The sequence below is a fragment of the Papio anubis genome, chromosome 14 (assembly GCF_008728515.1).
Source record: "Papio anubis isolate 15944 chromosome 14, Panubis1.0, whole genome shotgun sequence".
Classification (NCBI taxonomy): Eukaryota; Metazoa; Chordata; class Mammalia; order Primates; family Cercopithecidae; genus Papio; species Papio anubis.
The window spans coordinates 28,861,828-28,877,995 of record NC_044989.1 but is presented as its reverse complement, the minus strand read 5'-3'; the positions used below and the strand labels follow the sequence as shown (position 1 = coordinate 28,877,995).

Sequence of the window (16,168 nt, the reverse complement as noted above, 5' to 3'; positions counted from 1 at the left end):
GTAAGAATACTTAAGCAGCTCTACAGAGGGGTCCACGTGACATGTAACTGAGGCCTCCTACAAACAGCCAGGAAGGAATGGCGGCCTTCATGTGAGTCAGTTATCATAGCCATGTAGATGAGCTATCTTGACAAGAATCATCCAACCCCAGTCAAGCCTTCAGATGACTGCAATCCTGGCTGACGTCTTGGCTGGAAACTCATGAGAGATCCTTTTGAGTTGCCCCCAAATTCCTGACCCACACAAACTGTGAGATAATGTTTGTTATCTTAAGCTGCTAATTTTTGGAGTAGTTATATAAAAACAGACAACTAACAGAGGGACCCTTTTCCAAGACCAAGGACATTATAGCTAGGACCCTCTTAGGCACCAAGCAAAGCATACAATACTGCATTTTAGTTAGAGGTGTGTGTGTGCGTGTGCACACACACAAGTGCAACATACATAAAGCATGGAACTTCATTGTACAACTCAAGGAATTTTTGCCTATATAGTATATACCCAAATAACTACCACCTAGGTCAATATGTGGAACATTTCCAACACCCTAAAAAATACCTTCATGTCCACAACCAGTTGATAACTCTTCGCAGAGATCACCATTTTTCTAATTATTTAATATAACTATGGATTACTTGCCTGTACCCGAACTCCATAAAAACGGAATGTTTCAACCTGCACTCTTTAATGTCTAGCTTCTTTCACTCATCATGATTTTAAAATTTATCCTGTTGTTACATGTTTCATTAGTTTGTTCCTTTCATTGCTGGGTAGTATTCCATTGTACAATTATATCAAATTTATCTATTTCCATATTGATAAACATTTGGGTTGTTTCCAATCTGAGGCCATTATGAGTAGAGTTCATAAATTTTCTTATACTAGTCTCTTTGCAGACCTTTGTGTTCAATATTCTTGGGCAAATTCTTAGGAGTGGAATTGACGGGTCACAGGGTATATTTTGAAATATCAGTTTTCCAAAATAGTTGTACTTTTATATGCCCACTCAAAATAATTTTCATTTGAAGCAAATCCAGTTTAAGAAAGAAAGAAAAACAAAAGTTGGTCTTAATGAAAAATGAATGGCAATGAATAAAGAGCTTCCTAAATTATTTGGAATAGTCAAGGAAACTCATATGTAAGGTACAGAGCTATGTGACAGCCAATCCTCCAGGCAAACACTTTGATTTTGATCACTGGTTTGGAAATAATTTTAATCACTTAGATCAAAGTTTTTCACAAAGATGAGTCAAGCAGGGGCCCAAATCCCGAGAGGAGAAGAATTTACATAAAGCGTCCTCCAGATGAGCTTTTCACTCTGTTAAATGGATGACCCGAAGGGAAAAGAAAGCCTTCCCACGTGGCACCCTTGTTTACCAGGCCAGCCCAGCGCTGTGACAAATGAAGCACCGTCTTGATGCCTAACGCAGCTCGCCTGCAGGCGCTGATTCGGCTTTGTGTTTCCCCTGAGTTCTGCTTCAGATAAACAGATCAGGGAAGTTTATTAATGATGCACTCTGGGGCATTGGGCTGCGATAGGCAGCAGGCGCTGCACACGGCCCCAGTGGCCAGTCTCCAGCTAGCACAAGAGGCAGCTCTAAGTCCTGCCTGTTTCGAAGACATCCTGACACCCACAGGGTTGTTTTTGTTGGTTGTATGGAGTTAAGCAGGAAAAAAATGAAGACCGGGAAGCCAGAATAGCAACTCCAATCTCAGCAACTTCAGGGGGATGCTCAGAGATGCTCAATGCAATGTTTTTCTATTTGGAAAATTTCAAAATTGGCAACAACCTAGATGCCCAAAAATAGAAAACAGTTAAATAAAAGCCCCTCTTCTTCCTGCAGACTGTGGGAATCATTGTGTTTGAGAGCAGAGAAATTAAACAATGAGGCCTTAGAAAACTCCTGGGGCAGCAGTGGATTGAGCACAGGGTGGGGGTGGGGGGCAAAAAGAGCACCAGATTCAGAGGGCTCTAAGTGCATCACAGGCAATTATCTCCAGACCATTCAGGAATAAACCAATGCAAACCAATGAAATTCTTATGGCTTTCATTATTATAAGCGCCCTAGCTTCCAGGGGAAAAGAGTAAGAAACTTTTTTTTTTTTTTTTTTAAAGACACGGCCTCACTTCCGAAATCCAGACTGGCTTACAGTAGCACTATTATGGCTCGCTGCAGCCTCAACTTCCTGGGCTCAGGTGATTCTCCCACCTCGGCCTCCCGAGTAGCTGAGATTACAGGTGTGTGCCAGCATCCCCAGCTAATTTTTTGTATTTTTTAGTAGAGACAGTCTCACCATGTTGCCCAGACTGGTCTCAAACTCCTGAGCTCAAATATCAGCTCGCCTCAACCTTCCAAAGTGCTGAGATTTGTAGGTGTTGAGTCACCACACCTGGCTGAAACTGCATGTTTTTGAATACCTACCGTGGGTCAAGCACTGGGTCAAGCACTTACCAAGTATTAATTGACAATCCCCACAGTGGCTCTGTGAAGTAAGTACCATGGTCCTCATTTCAAAGATGAGCTCTGCCTCAGGGAACTTTAAAAACTTTCAGAAGTTTCCCCAACTAACAGGAGAAAGAGTCAGGATCCAAACTCCAGTCTCTCTAGGCCAAGCCCTTGTTCTAGATTTTACTGACAGCAAATAAAGTTTAAAATGAGTTTTTCAATGGGCAGCTGCTACCCTTAGCCACAGGCAGGAGCCCGATGCTCAGCTTGAGCAGAAAGATGGGCTTCCCCTTGAGTTATCCTCCTAATAACGAAATGGCTCTCCACTGCCCAGTTTTAGCTTGTTTTCCTATGAAGAAGGTTGAATAAAAAGCCTCTTCCCATGAAAGCATTGCCTTCCTGAGCGTAGTGACCGGCCTTGAGCTTTACACGGCAGTGACTTTTCCTGCTGTCCCCATCCAAACTGGGGGGATAGCTTTTCTGCTACCAAACTCAATTTTCTTAATGCAAAGGGAAGCAATCTTGCCTTCTTCATTCACTATCTTATTTAGAGACATTCTCTATCACTAGAGTCCTGGGGTTTTTATAAGCCATACAAACAACAACACGTTACTTCAATTATTGTCTATTATGTTTTGGGGTCTTCTTGATAACAACAGATTGGAGCACACTTGGCTGGTTTGCCCTTATTAATCCGTGAAGGTCACTTCTCTTCCAGGGCCTGCAATCAACGAACCCTCTTCTTCTATTCCACAAATGCATCCCTTCCAGAGCCTTTTGCAATTATGGCTCATTTCTCTAGGTTTCATATGGCAGGCGTCTGAACAGAATTAAAAGCATGAGCACGTGCAAAAATAATCCGCTTCCCAAGATAGTAAATGCTGAGAAGTTCTATATTAGAACACACTGTGAGTGCTGACTGGCTAGGGCATGATTAACCTAATAGGCTTAAACTGCACTTGCTATCCACATCTGTCAGGACGCGAGCAAAACACAGGCCCGTAATCCACCAGACTGGGGGCCTTCAGAATTGTCCTGCTGCTCACTAACAGCACAGGGTTCCAAACTTAGAACAACAACAGGACGACAGGTACCACTCCCTCTTCACATTTGGACCATGAAAATAAAGAAAGCTGGTTCCAAGTTTAGGATATTGTACCATGGACTTCAAAGGATTCTGGCCTGAAAATTGCCTGGATGGACTAGTAAGATTGCCTTTTGTTCCTATTTCAACATGATTCTTGGAAAATTGTGAAGGTTGTGGGTGGAAGATGACTACAAGCTGAAATCATGGGGTGTACACCTTCACACAGTGACATCGTAAACAGCGTTGCAAAGAGTGGCATTCAGTTCTTGAAAAAGCCCAAAGCAATTCGGCCAGGATGTCAGGGCGGAAGTGAAAGAGGTTCCATCCCTTTGCTGGTTAAAAACTCCACCTGCTATGACGCTGGGGAGGGCCTGGCAGAGGAGCAGCCAAGTTCCAGGAGGAACCAAACCACAGCTAAAGGTCTTTGTCAGCTTATGGGAGATCCTGCTTCAGGCAAAAGGAAAGATATGGAAGGACTGATCTCAGGAACCAAAACCTCTTCATCCCAGCTGAACACATCACAAAGCCACATGGCTAAGGACATTCTGTTCAAGACAGAGGGTTCCCATGGATCACAAGGGGCAGACTTTTCTGGAGATGAGAGTCAGGAAAGTAGTACCCAAGACACTTCCAAATGGAAAAGGACACAAAAATGTCACACGTCAAGCAAACAGAGCCATTGCTACCAAACCATCCACCCTGCTCATGAGTCTGAAGGCAAAGTGGACTTCCCGGAGCCCCTGGTAAAGGCCCACCAGCACGCTTACACCTATCTCCACTCCAGCCTCTCCAAATATGAAGCAATTCTGTGCATCATCCATCAGGCCACCCAGACCCGGGAGCTGCTGCAGCCCATGGTCAGCTTCCTGCTGCTGTGCTTTGAGGAGATCAGCCAGCTTTTGGGGGAGATCTCCAAAGATGGAGAAGTACTCCTGCAGGAAGTTAGGGAGGATCTGGCTTGGCCTTTGAAGAAAAGAGAGCCCCAGGAACAACCAGATCTCCTGCAACAGCTGCTGCAGTACACAGTCAGCAAACTGCAGGTGCTCAATGGCACAGTGGCCTTGCTCACCAACAGCTTCCTGGAGGGCTCCAGCAGCTACCTCCACTCCACTGCAACCCACTTGGAAAACAAGCTGAGCGCAAAAAGGAACGTGGATGAACGCCTCCTGGGGACTCTGGGGCAGCTACAGAGCCTGGCGAGTGGCCGTGGTGATGCTGGGGTGCAGGGTCTCCCCTTATGCTCTGAGGACAGTGGCATTGGTGCTGACAATGAGTCTGTGCAGTCGGTGGACAAGCTGGGCAAGCAAACCAGCTGGGACCTTGCACCAGAGCCTGAAGAATGGAAGTCGGTGACTTCACCCCACACAGAAGCTAGGCAGTCCGGACATGCCTGGCAGCAAAGTCCATTCTGTATGGGTTCAGACAGACCCCAGGACTGCCTGCTCTCAGGGGCTCCTATGGCAAAGGTTCAGCCACAAGCACAGGATGAAGCAAGGAGCCCATGCCTCTCCAGTACAAACCCAGAAAATATCACCTCCCCGCCTTTGAAGCTGGGGACAAGCACCCCATGTGATTCCTTTGGGATTGGGGTCTCTGTAGAACCACATCTTTCCAAAACCTCCAGGCTGATGGACGCTCCATCTCTTAGTGACAGCGAGGACAGCAGCCCAGAGGAGGAAGACGAAATGAGCAGCATGAGTCTGTGTGTCTGGCAGGAAAAAACTCCACATTCAAGGCCACGATCTTCACCTGCTGACCAGGAAAGCCCATTTCAGGCCCGCACCAGGAGGCTTAGGAGCCTCCAGGCCCAGGAAATGATTCTGAAGATGAAGGAAGCAATCAGCGAAAGGATCAAGTTTGTCCCTGTGCCCTCTGGGCACCAGGATTGGTCTGAGGAGGAGGAGGGGAGGATAGTGGTCCCCCCAAGACCTAGCACCATCAGTGGCAGCAGGAGGGCCCCTGAGAGGCAGAGGAGGTCCCAGTCAGAGTCATGTCTCCAGAGTCACGTGGAGGACCCCACCCTTCAGGAGCTGCGAAGGGTCCAGAGGGACCTCAGTCAGAAGCTGGAGGCATTTTATGCCCTGGGTGCCAAAGGGCAGGAGCAGAGCCAGGAGCAGATTCTGCAGCCCAGAGCAGCAGCCGTGTGGCCCAATGGCACCTGCAAGGTCAGTCCAAGCAACACCACCAGCAGGCTCAAGGCATCCCTCACCAAGAACTTCAGTATTTTGCCTAGTCAGGACAAGAGCATCTTGCAGAAATGCAGTCCCCATCCTGAGGACGAACAGGGCAAAGCTGAGAAGCTTCCAAATGCCATCCCATCAGATGTCAGTGAGGCTGCCGAGGCCACAGACTGGAATGTCAGGGGCTGTCCCACCAGAACATCCGTCAAGAAGCTTATTGAAACTTTCAGTCCCACAGACAGTCTGAGGACACTGGGGGACTCTAAGGACTCTGGGGCAAGTCCCTGCCTCAGGAATTGCATCATGCCGCCGAGACTTCCCATGTACAGGGGCCTTGCCCCTTTGTATCCGAAGTCCCAAATTTCTCCAGCATCAGGCAGAGAACCTCTCAAAATGGGCATAGGCTGGAAGCCCTTAGCACCTATCTTTCCCCCTCTGCCCAAAGCAGAAGCAGCCAAGAGTGAGGAGCTCAGCTGTGAAATGGAGGGGAACCCCGAGCACCTCCCTCCACCGCCCCTGGAAGTCCTGATGGACAAATCATTCGCTTCTCTGGAGTCTCCAGAAAGCAGCAAGTCCACAGAGAGCTCCCCCGAGGAAACCCAGGAGCCAGGGCCGGGAGAGGCTGGCCCCACCAGGAGAACTTGGGCTTCCCCAAAGCTGAGGGCCTCTGTGAGCCCCCTGGACTTGCTGCCCAGCAAGAGCACCGCCAACCCCACCAAGCCTCGCAGCACAGGGCCAGGGAGTGGCAGGAGCAGCTGCCAGCCCAGGAAGCCAGTCCTGGACCTGAGCCGCCCACCAGCCACCAGCCAAAGCCCAGAGGTGAAGGGTGGGACTTGGAGTCAGGCAGAGAAGGCTGCCAGCCTCTACAGGCAGCCCCGGAAAGCCATTACCTGGCACCACTCCAGCCCTCCATCTGGACAAAACAGGACCTCAGAATCCAGCCTGGCCAGACCGAGGCAGAGCCGAGAGAGAAGCCCCGCGGTGGGCAGAAAGGCCTCTCCCACGAGGACACACTGGGTGCCCCAAGCAGACAAGAGGCGCCGGAGCCTGCCCTCCTCGTACAGACCTGCCCAGTCAAGCCCCTCTGCCGTGCAGACGCCCCCCAGTCCACCACTCAGCCCTGGAGCTCCCAGCCCACCCGTGAGCCCCAGGGTGCTAAGCCCTCCAACCACAAAGCAGCGAACTTCCCCATCGCACCAGCCCAAGCTGCCCAGCCCTCCCCCCGAGAGTGCATCCGCTCAGTGCAACGTCTCTGGCCCTCCAACCCAGCACCCAGAAGCAAGCCCCCCTTCCTCGATTCCCTCCCCATCACCCCCAGTGTCCCCTTCTCAGGGGCACAAGGAAACAAGAGACTCTGAAGACAGCCAAGCAGTCATAGCCAAAGTGTCTGGGAACACACATTCCATATTCTGCCCAGCTACCTCCTCTCTGTTTGAAGCTAAACCGCCGCTCTCAACAACCCACCCACTGACCCCACCATCGCTGCCACCAGAGGCTGGAGGCCCTCTCGGGAACCCAGCAGGATGCTGGAGGAACAGCTCAGGGCCTTGGCTGCAAGCAGACTCACAGCGGAGAGCGGCTCTGTGTGCCCTCAACCCTCTGCCTTTCCTCAGGAGGACAGCTTCTGACCGCCAGCCGGGTGCCCGACCGCAGCCTCCCATCTTGAACCCCACCAGCACCTCTTGTGAATCCCAGCTCAGCCAAAGCAGGTAAGGAGTGTCCTGGGGTCACTGCCCTTCAGCGGCTTGGAATAGAGAGGAACAGAGCGCATGGGCCTTAGGATCTTCTGGGTCCCAGTAGTTTTCAAACTGTGCTCAAAGGGAAGAGGCAGTTGGGAAAAAGAGGTATAGGGGGCAGTTCCAGCTCCCCTACTCTCCAACCTTGAGTTACTGGGCTCTTATCTGTTACACATTCCAGCTTCCTAAGAAAGATTTTAATTGAAAAGAGGCCCTGCTGTATTAAAAAAATCAAGTTCAAATGAGAACACATGGACAGGAAAGGCGCACACACCGGGGCCTGTCGGGGGGTAGGGAACAAGGGGAGGGAGAGCATTAAGACAAATACCTAATGCATGCGGGGCTTAAAACCTAGATGATGGGTTGATAGGTGCAACAAACCACCATGAAACATGTATATCTATGTAACAAACCTGCACGTTCTGCACATGTATCCCAGAACTTAAAATATATACCTCAAAAAAATAAAATAATAAAGTTCAAAACACTCAAGTTAGTTCAACCCCACACAACCCGTGTTTTACAGCTGGGGAAGCTGAGATGAAAAGGCTTGCCCCTATGGCTGGCTCACTGGCTCCCCTTGTTTCTGGTTCCCCGCAGGAGACCAGCATCTAGTTGGGAGGTTCTCAAACTATTTGGTCCCAGGACTCCTTTAAACCCTTTAACGTTATTAAGAGCCCAAAAGAGCCTTTGTGTGTGGAGGCTGTATCTATCAATGTTTACTGTATTGGAAGTTAAAACTGAGAAATATGTAAAATATTATTTTTTAAAAAAATATATGTTAACACAAATAATATACTCTTATAAAAAGTGTGTATTTTCTTTTGTCTAGTTTTTTTAAAGCTTTTATTTTAGGTTCATAGGTACATGTGCAGGTTTGTGATGTAGGTAAACTTGTGTCACAGGGGTTTATTGTACAGATAATTTCATCATCCAGGTACTAATACCCAATAGTTATTTTTTCTGCTCCTCTCCCTCCTCCCACCCTCCACCCTCAAGTAGGCCCCAGTGTCTACTGTTCCCCTCTTTGTGCTCATGAGTTCTCATCATTTAGCTCCCACCTATAAGAACATGCAGTATTTGGTTAGTTTGCTAAGGATAATTAATGACCTCTAGCGCCATCCATGTTCCTGCAAAAGACATGATCTTGTTCTTTGTTATGGCTGTATAGTATACTCCATGGTATATACATGTATTACATTTTCTTTATCCAGTCTGTCATTGATGGGCATTTGGGTTGATTCCATGTCTTTGCTATTATGAATAGTGCTACAATAAACATTTGCATGCATGTGTCTTTATGAAAAGAGTATCTTCTACAACAACAAAAAATTTAGGGAAAAGAATAGCACTGTTGTACATTTTTTCAAATCTTTTTAGCATCTGGCTTAATATAAAATGACTGGATTCACAGCTCTGCTTCCATCGTCAACCTGTTGGGATCTCACACCTCATGTAGATGCTGGTATCTCCACCCTACATTCACAAGAGAATGAGTGAGAAGGAGAAGTGACATCTTAGTATTAGGATGAAAATAGTTTTGACGTCATGGGCCCCCTATAAGTGTCTCAGGAATAACCAGGGGCCCCCAGACCACACTTTGAGAATGGCTAGTCCTGGAGGCGTGGAATATAAATGTGTGGCTTCCCATATCCCCAGGGACATGGCTCCACTTCTCCTCTAACTTCAAAAGTTTGTAGAGTGAGAACAAGAGTCTTCATGAGTGCTGAGTGCCAGAATCCAGGGGTGGGGCTGCTACCTCTTCCCCGGGCAGACTGAGTTCCAAGTGTGCCTTTCTCATCAGGGCAACAGACGTGCATGTCATTGGCCCAGCCGCACAGACAGGCCCGGACATGCAGCCGCAATGGGGCATGAGTCAAAGTGTAGCCATTGCTGGGCACTGAAAGAAGAACTCATATGCTCAAGTGGTTATTTTACAGAATACACAGGGAAATGTGCCTTTACCCAAACTGGCGTAGAAACAATAACAAAAAAAAATTCTGAGGTCTATTAGAGAAGAACTCTTATCAATGTGTCTTGATATCAGATCAGACAAAGCTCAACTGACACTGGTCCTTGCTATCTTTGCATAGCCCACGACTGTGTAAATCAGCAGTTAATTTCTGCCAGAGTGATATGTGTTGCAGACTTCACAATCTGTCCAGGCACAAATGGTAATTTTTTACAAAGTACTCGGCAGTCAATTTTAAATAAAGATATTATCTCGGGAAAGTTGTGCATTATTACAGTTAAACTTCCCCAGCCACTTGAAAGAAATGAAATATTGATTATTTTTGCAAGAATCTTAATGTAACATTGCTCTTTTCTTAAATCTAAAATGAGCTTCCTACAGTACAGTGGTTTTCATCTAAGAACCTCTATAAATGTTAATGCATTATTCCTCATTCAAGCCACTTATTCAGTTATTAGATTTCTAAAACTGTGCCCTTCAGGAGAAGAGCTTGAGAGAACAGGGACAATAAAATGGCATTAATTAAAAACACTAACATTTTAAAACAGCAGGAGCAATAATAAAGTAACATAAAATTGTTCAAGAAGAAAATAATGCCCTTCTTCAGGCTTCTCCTCAGAACAGGGCAGCTAAAAGGTTGTTTTATGTCCTGAATCTCAACACTTGGGGCAGGGGTGGTGGGGAGGTAACAGTGGCTTGAAAGAGAGAGGATGTCCAGGCGCGGTGGCTCACGCATGTAATCCCAGAACTTTAGGAGGCTGAGGTGGGTAGATCACCTGAGGTCAGGAGTTCGAGACTAGCCTGGCCAACATGGTAAAACCCCTTCCCTACTATAAAAATACAAAAATTAGCAGGGCATGGTGACACGTGCCTGTAATCCCAGCTACTCAGGAGGCTGAGACACAAGAATTGCTTGAACCTGAGAGGCAGCAGTTACAGTGAGCCAAGATCACGCCATTGGGCTCCAGCTTAAGTGACAGAGCAAAACTCCATCTCAAGAAGAATTTAAAGAGAGAGAGAGAGAGAGAGGGTTCATAAACAGGAGGCTTCCCAAGGTCACGTGGAAGGTTATATAATGACTTACAACCATTCCCCTGCCTCTCACGACACCACACAACTCTAAGCCTTCCCACACTGTGAACATGTGATGGGAAAGTGCTCATTCCCCAGCACCCCCGCCCCCAGGTATAAAGTTGGCATCCGGGAGCAGAAGCGCACCTGCTGTAAGCGCGTCAGGCCTTTGTCACCCTGTGAATAGCAAGCTTTTTTTTTCTGCCATCCTGCATATGGGGAAACAACACCAGGGACTAGGCATGATTTCCCCAAGATCATGCAACAAGCCAGTGCCAGGGAGCCAGAGGCTGCTCAGAAAGGGCTGTTTCCCCAAGCAGGGACATGCAGGGACACAACCACACCCATGATGTCTTGCAGCTGAGGCAGGCCTGCAAGCTGAACCAGCCTGCCCTTCCAGTCACCCCGTGCGAGGCAGGAGCCCCTTTTTAGAAAATGGATGATGTTTGTATCTCCCGATCTTGGGGCCCTGGGGATTGGGAACAGCCCTTGGAGGCTTACCCAGGAAGCTCAATGACTGAGCTGCAACTGTTATTTATGTGCCAGATCCCCCAGTGGGGGTTCCAGCCTCTAGGTCTCTGGATGTTGGGGCACTGTGTGCATTCAAGAAGGCTCCAGACTTTCTCCCCTCAATGTGGTGCTTTCAGCCTTTGCCTGGCCTGGACTGCCCAGGCCTGCACGCTCTGCCGCCTTTACTCAGTCTCCTGGATCAGAAGCCCAGTGGCCCCTGGGCCCTGAACTCCTGTAGGGACCTGTGATGGGGCCGGAGGCCAACACAGATGAGATTGGCTCCAAGGCACAGTGAGTTGGGTTCCTTCCTGTCTGACAACCATAGCTGTGTGCTGGTCTAAGCGCCCACCGCGCTTACCCACAACTCCTAACACCCACCTCGATCGTGTTCAGATCCAAATGCAAACATATTCTCCAGTGGTTTGGCATCCCATGTAAGCCTAACTTCACAGAGCTGAGCATGTTGCACAATAAAGCTCACAGATCAGGCAAGAATGTGCTGTCGCAAGCAGAGAGATGCCTTCTTACCTGTGCATGTGCGGAACTGGGGTCCTGTCCTGGCCCTGAGGCAACTGACTGAGAGCTCTGACCAAGGCCTCATAGTCCCTGTAGTAGGATGGCGTGGTCCCTAGAGTCCTTTCCTAGTGCGACTTCCTATTCATTCAACAATGCAGCTCCATAGTATCGCTACCCACCTCTGGGGCACTTACGCTATTAATACAACAGTACACCAAGGGTCTTCCATGCTTCACCCAATATTGATACCTATGAGTGCCTGATGAGCTGCGTACTATTACTTCCTTTTTTTTTTTTTTTTTTTTTTTAAGACGGAGTTTCACACTTGTTGCCCAAGAGGCTGGAGTGCCATGGCACAATCTCGGCTCACTGCAACCTCCGCCTCCTGGGTTCAAGCGATTCTCCTATCTCAGCCTCCTGAGTAGCTGGGATTACAGGCATCTGCCACTATGCCCGGCTAATTTTTGGTATTTTTAGTAGAGATGTGGTTTCACCATGTTAGCCAGGCTGGTCTCGAACTGCTGACCCCAGGTGATCCACCCTCCTCAGCCTCCCAAAGTTCTGGGATTACAGGCATGAGCCACCACGCCCAGCCTATTACTTCCATTTTATACGGAAGGAAACAGACTCAGAGGGGTGAACTAATAAGCCGGAGAGTCAGGACTCGAACCCAGGCAGCTAGCCTCTAATCCCCACTCTGGGAAGCCTCAGGCTGTCCTGCCAGCAGATGGCCAGTGTGGCTTCCTGGGTGGGTCCCCTGCTAGCAGAAGCTTGCTCCATGCTCAGGGCCACCCTCCATTCTGCACTCCTAAGGCATGCCAAATCCCACTCAGGCTCCTGTGGGGGTCCCCTCCCCATGCAAAGTCCCCCTTAGCTGTGTCACTCCCCAGCTGAGAAGCTCTGTTCCAGCCAAATGCGGGGCCTGGGCTGGGCCAAGCTGTTTGCATTTTTCTCAATTCAGGAAAAGGGTGGCAGCTGCGCGAAGCCAGTTTTTTTCCTTGTTGTTGTTATCTTTAATTCAACTGGCTAAGCCTAGCCCTTATTAAACAAGAAGTGCTTTAAAAACAAAAACAAAATTAAGGCCCAGCTCCCAGAGCTTCTGAGGGAGTTGCTTTGTTCAGAGCAGTAGGATCCAGGGCTTCAGGGGAAAGAACAAGACTCAGCCTGTCACCCCAGCTCCCGCAGCGCCCACCCCTGCAGGCACACGGCAAGGGCGGCACCAGCCTGGCAAGCCTGGTATAGAGGGCAGAGGCCTGGCCCCCAGAGTGAACAGGCACAATTGTGGGAGAGGGCTGGGGTGGGACAGAAAGGGAGAATGGAGGACAGGGGTGGGGCAGGAAGGAGCAGCAGAGGAGTGTCTGACCTGCATTTGTCCTTTCTCTCGGCAGCAGCAGCGAGGAGAGCCCTAAGAAGGACACAGAGCCGGGGAGCAGCCCCTCTTCCCCTGAACTGCAGGGCAGCAGCAGGCGTGCATCTCCCCCAGAGTTCTGTGTGCTGGGCCACGGGCTGCAACCAGAGCCTCGCGCCGGCCACATCCAGGACAAATCCCAGCCAGAGGCGCAGCCCCAGCAAGAGGAGGTGTCCTGACAGGCTGACGAGGGGGCCACACTCATGCAGTCACCCCAGAAGGCCAAGTGTGACAGCCAAGTGTCCCGCCTGACCCAGAGATGGTGGGCAAACCAAACTCCTACCGAGGTGTCCTGGAAAGGCCTGGAAGGTGCACTGCCCAGCGGGTCTGCTGAATTTTAAACAAGCGCCGTTTTCAGTCCCAGATCCTGCTCTGCCTTGGGGTTCAAAGGTTAACCAGAACTTTAGACCCCACAATGACAGTATTTAATCCTTCAAGTGCTGGCCTTAATTTTGGGGTGGGGTGGGGAGTGGAGAATGTATTTGTTGCATGCTTGATAGGGTTTTAACTGGGTTCGTTCCTTGAGATCACTGAAGCCTCACAACGGTGAATGAAGCAGACAGCATTCTCCAGTTTTGCGCACATGAAAACCGAAGGTGTGGGGAGAGGCCCCCTCAAGCGTTTTGCTCAAGGTCATATAGCTAAGAAGAGAATAGAGCAAAATTTTGCACAGATGAGTCTGGTGCTAGAATCTCTCTGCTCTTTTTATTACATTCCATTGCCCATAAGTATTGCGTCACTCCACCTGCCTAAAGCAGACATGGGTGCGCAAATGGTCGGAAAGCTTCTTTGTTGTAAGGTTAAGTCGTGGCACAGCATTGAAGCCCCTATTGAGAGCTTTGTTTAGAAGCGCGTGGCTCCCAAAATGAGAAGGCTGAGTGAGCTGGGATTAAAACACACAGCCCCACCTGTCCTCTGTCCTCTCCTCCTTCCCAAGCTCAGTTTCAGTGCTTTAAACCCAAAGCTGAAAGCTCACAATACCAGCCACGCTGCCTCTCGGCCTAAGCGTGTAGCAAATGCTCTCACTGCCCTACGCATTACGTGCTTCTCGACTGAGTAAGGTGAACTAAGCCTCCCAAACAAGGCAGCCCATTCTCTACATGCCGTGGGCGCTGGAGCACAGAAGATAGCGTGGGTAAGGCATACGCACTCACACGCCGATCTCCCCTCAGAGGCTTCTTGGCCAACTTTATTCCCAGGTCATCTTGCAAGAACTTCTGCTGGAGTTGAAATCAAAGTGAAAAACAGTTGTTCATGCCAAAAACCTGCTTCTGCCAATGAGCTAGATATTTGCTGCCAATCTTGGAATGTTTCCATTGGAGGCTGTGGTGTACGTTCTGTTTAGAAAAGATTTTGCAGTAACTGGGTGATTCAATGCCGGCTCAATGGGTTGGCAAAAGACAAGAATTCTTACCCACTGCGGTACAGCTAAGGGACGATCCTCCAGATCTGCTGCAAAGCTGATTTTTAAGGTTTGGAGAAATTACAGACCTCAAACCCATTCTTGCTGAGATTGTGGGCTCAAAAACTTGTGAAACTGTGTCCCTAGGGACTCCAGCTACCTCCCCCAGAGAGAGGCTATGACTGAGTAAATGAATCCCACCTCGACTTGTCCAGTTATTATTCAAAGGCACCCAAAGAACAGCTGATTAAACTACCAAGAGGGGCCACAACCCGCCCCTCTGCTGGAAATGCACACGCAGCTCTCTGCTCACGTTTGCTCCTATTGTCGCCCTCATCTCAGAGAAGTGCTCAGGCAGTGCCCAGGCCAGCGATTCTAGAGCCAAGCCACACCCACTGCTGGGTGGACACTTAGGAGCTGCCTGGGCTGCAGGCAATGAGGGAAGCCCAGCCACCCAGGCAGGGCAGGGGCCGAGGTAAACACATGAGAATGGACCAGGCTCAGGAAACTTGCCTGACAGATATCTGGGCATTCTCCCTAAATGGTTGGGCAGACCACTGGGTGACCATGGGGTGAGCCTTAGGAAAGCTGGGCACTGAGCTGAGTGAGGAGACATACAGTGTGAGCAGCCTTTGAGGTTAGCGCACAGGTAAGTGGCTTCAGGTGGGACTGCTCAGAAAGTGGGCCCTGCCTGAGCTAGGATTTAGGGGCAGGATTCCTAGAGGTCTGAGGAAACAAAGCTGTTCCCCAGCTGCAGGGAGGCTGGAATGGGACACAGTGGGTGAAACTGGGATACCATGAGGGGGTGTAACCACAGGAATTAGAAACATTTTAGTTACTGGAACCAGGATATGAAGTGGAGCCAGACCAGCAGTGAGGGGAAGCAAGGCTGAGTCTCCAGCCCAGGCCTCCTTCCATAAAGGGCCTCATCTTACAAATCCAGGGCAGGGTAGAAAGTGGAAAGGGTGGCCAGGTGCCCCCTGCAGTGGCTGTGCAAGCTAGCGGGGGCAGCAAGGAGCCAGGCAGAGTATTCCACCACTGAAGGGGTCAGTGTCATGGAGAACACACAGGAGGGGTCCCAAATGAACAACCGTGCTTTCCGTGAGCATGCATGGCAGGAATCTACACTTTTTCTTCATAGAATTAGAAACCAAGAACCGTCAGGGATACAGAGAAGGAGGAACCCACCACAGATCCATCTAAGGGGTGCACGTCATACCCATCTTCTTACTCGGGCCAGCTCCACCCTGGAGGAGCACAGCTTTCATCCTCCCAACCATGGAGACCCCAGAGCTGTGGAGAGGGAGGTACTGAGCCTACCCAACACTTTAATGACACTGTAAACAGCTCCACCCCAGGGGGAAAAAAAACCACAATTTTCTGCTTCCATCAAAAGAATTCATGGAGGGAAAAAAAAAAAAAAGAAAGTAAACATCATTTTCTGGCAGAACAGTGATAGTTTTTTGCAAGTATAAACACAATCTTCAAGATGAAATACAACCTCCCTCCGCAGCTGCGGTCCGAGCTGCCATTGACTCTAAGCAGTATCTATCTTCCTTCCTCACATCGTATGCCCAGTTCAGAGCCTAAAATAATCCATGTTGAAAGGAAACACAGGGCACACAGACCAAGGAGACTTTTCTTTCACTGTGAAGGGCCTAGGATTGACAAGACTTGCCTCATAAACCTTACAATGTGAATGAAAGGGATTTTGAGAAATACATTCTTTTTCTGAAATAAACCAGTGGTTTGCATGTATCAGAGGAGCCGCTGCAGTGAATTATAAGTGCTGACGTGTTTGTCAATTGATCATCTGGTTGACGGCTTACAGGCTGCTAA

The 16,168-nt window shown here is 49.2% G+C and overlaps 1 protein-coding gene across 1 annotated transcript; it reads left to right on the top strand.

The window, feature by feature from the left end:
• Positions 1-3,726: 3,726 nt before the first annotated feature.
• PCARE (photoreceptor cilium actin regulator) lies at positions 3,727-15,736 on the top strand. Its single transcript, XM_031655522.1, has 2 exons — positions 3,727-7,423; positions 12,908-15,736. The coding sequence occupies exons 1-2, from the start codon at positions 3,738-3,740 to the stop codon at positions 13,104-13,106; spliced, it is 3,885 nt and encodes a 1,294-aa protein (XP_031511382.1). The 5' UTR covers positions 3,727-3,737; the 3' UTR covers positions 13,107-15,736.
• Positions 15,737-16,168: the final 432 nt, after the last annotated feature.

Excerpts from the sequence above, each read along its gene's own strand:
- PCARE (XM_031655522.1), top strand. The coding sequence starts at position 3,738 with ATGGGGTGTACACCTTCACACAGTGACATCGTAAACAGCGTTGCAAAG. Across the intron at positions 7,424-12,907 it reads TCCCAGCTCAGCCAAAGCAG|CAGCAGCGAGGAGAGCCCTA; the intron begins GTAAGGAGTGTC and ends TTCTCTCGGCAG.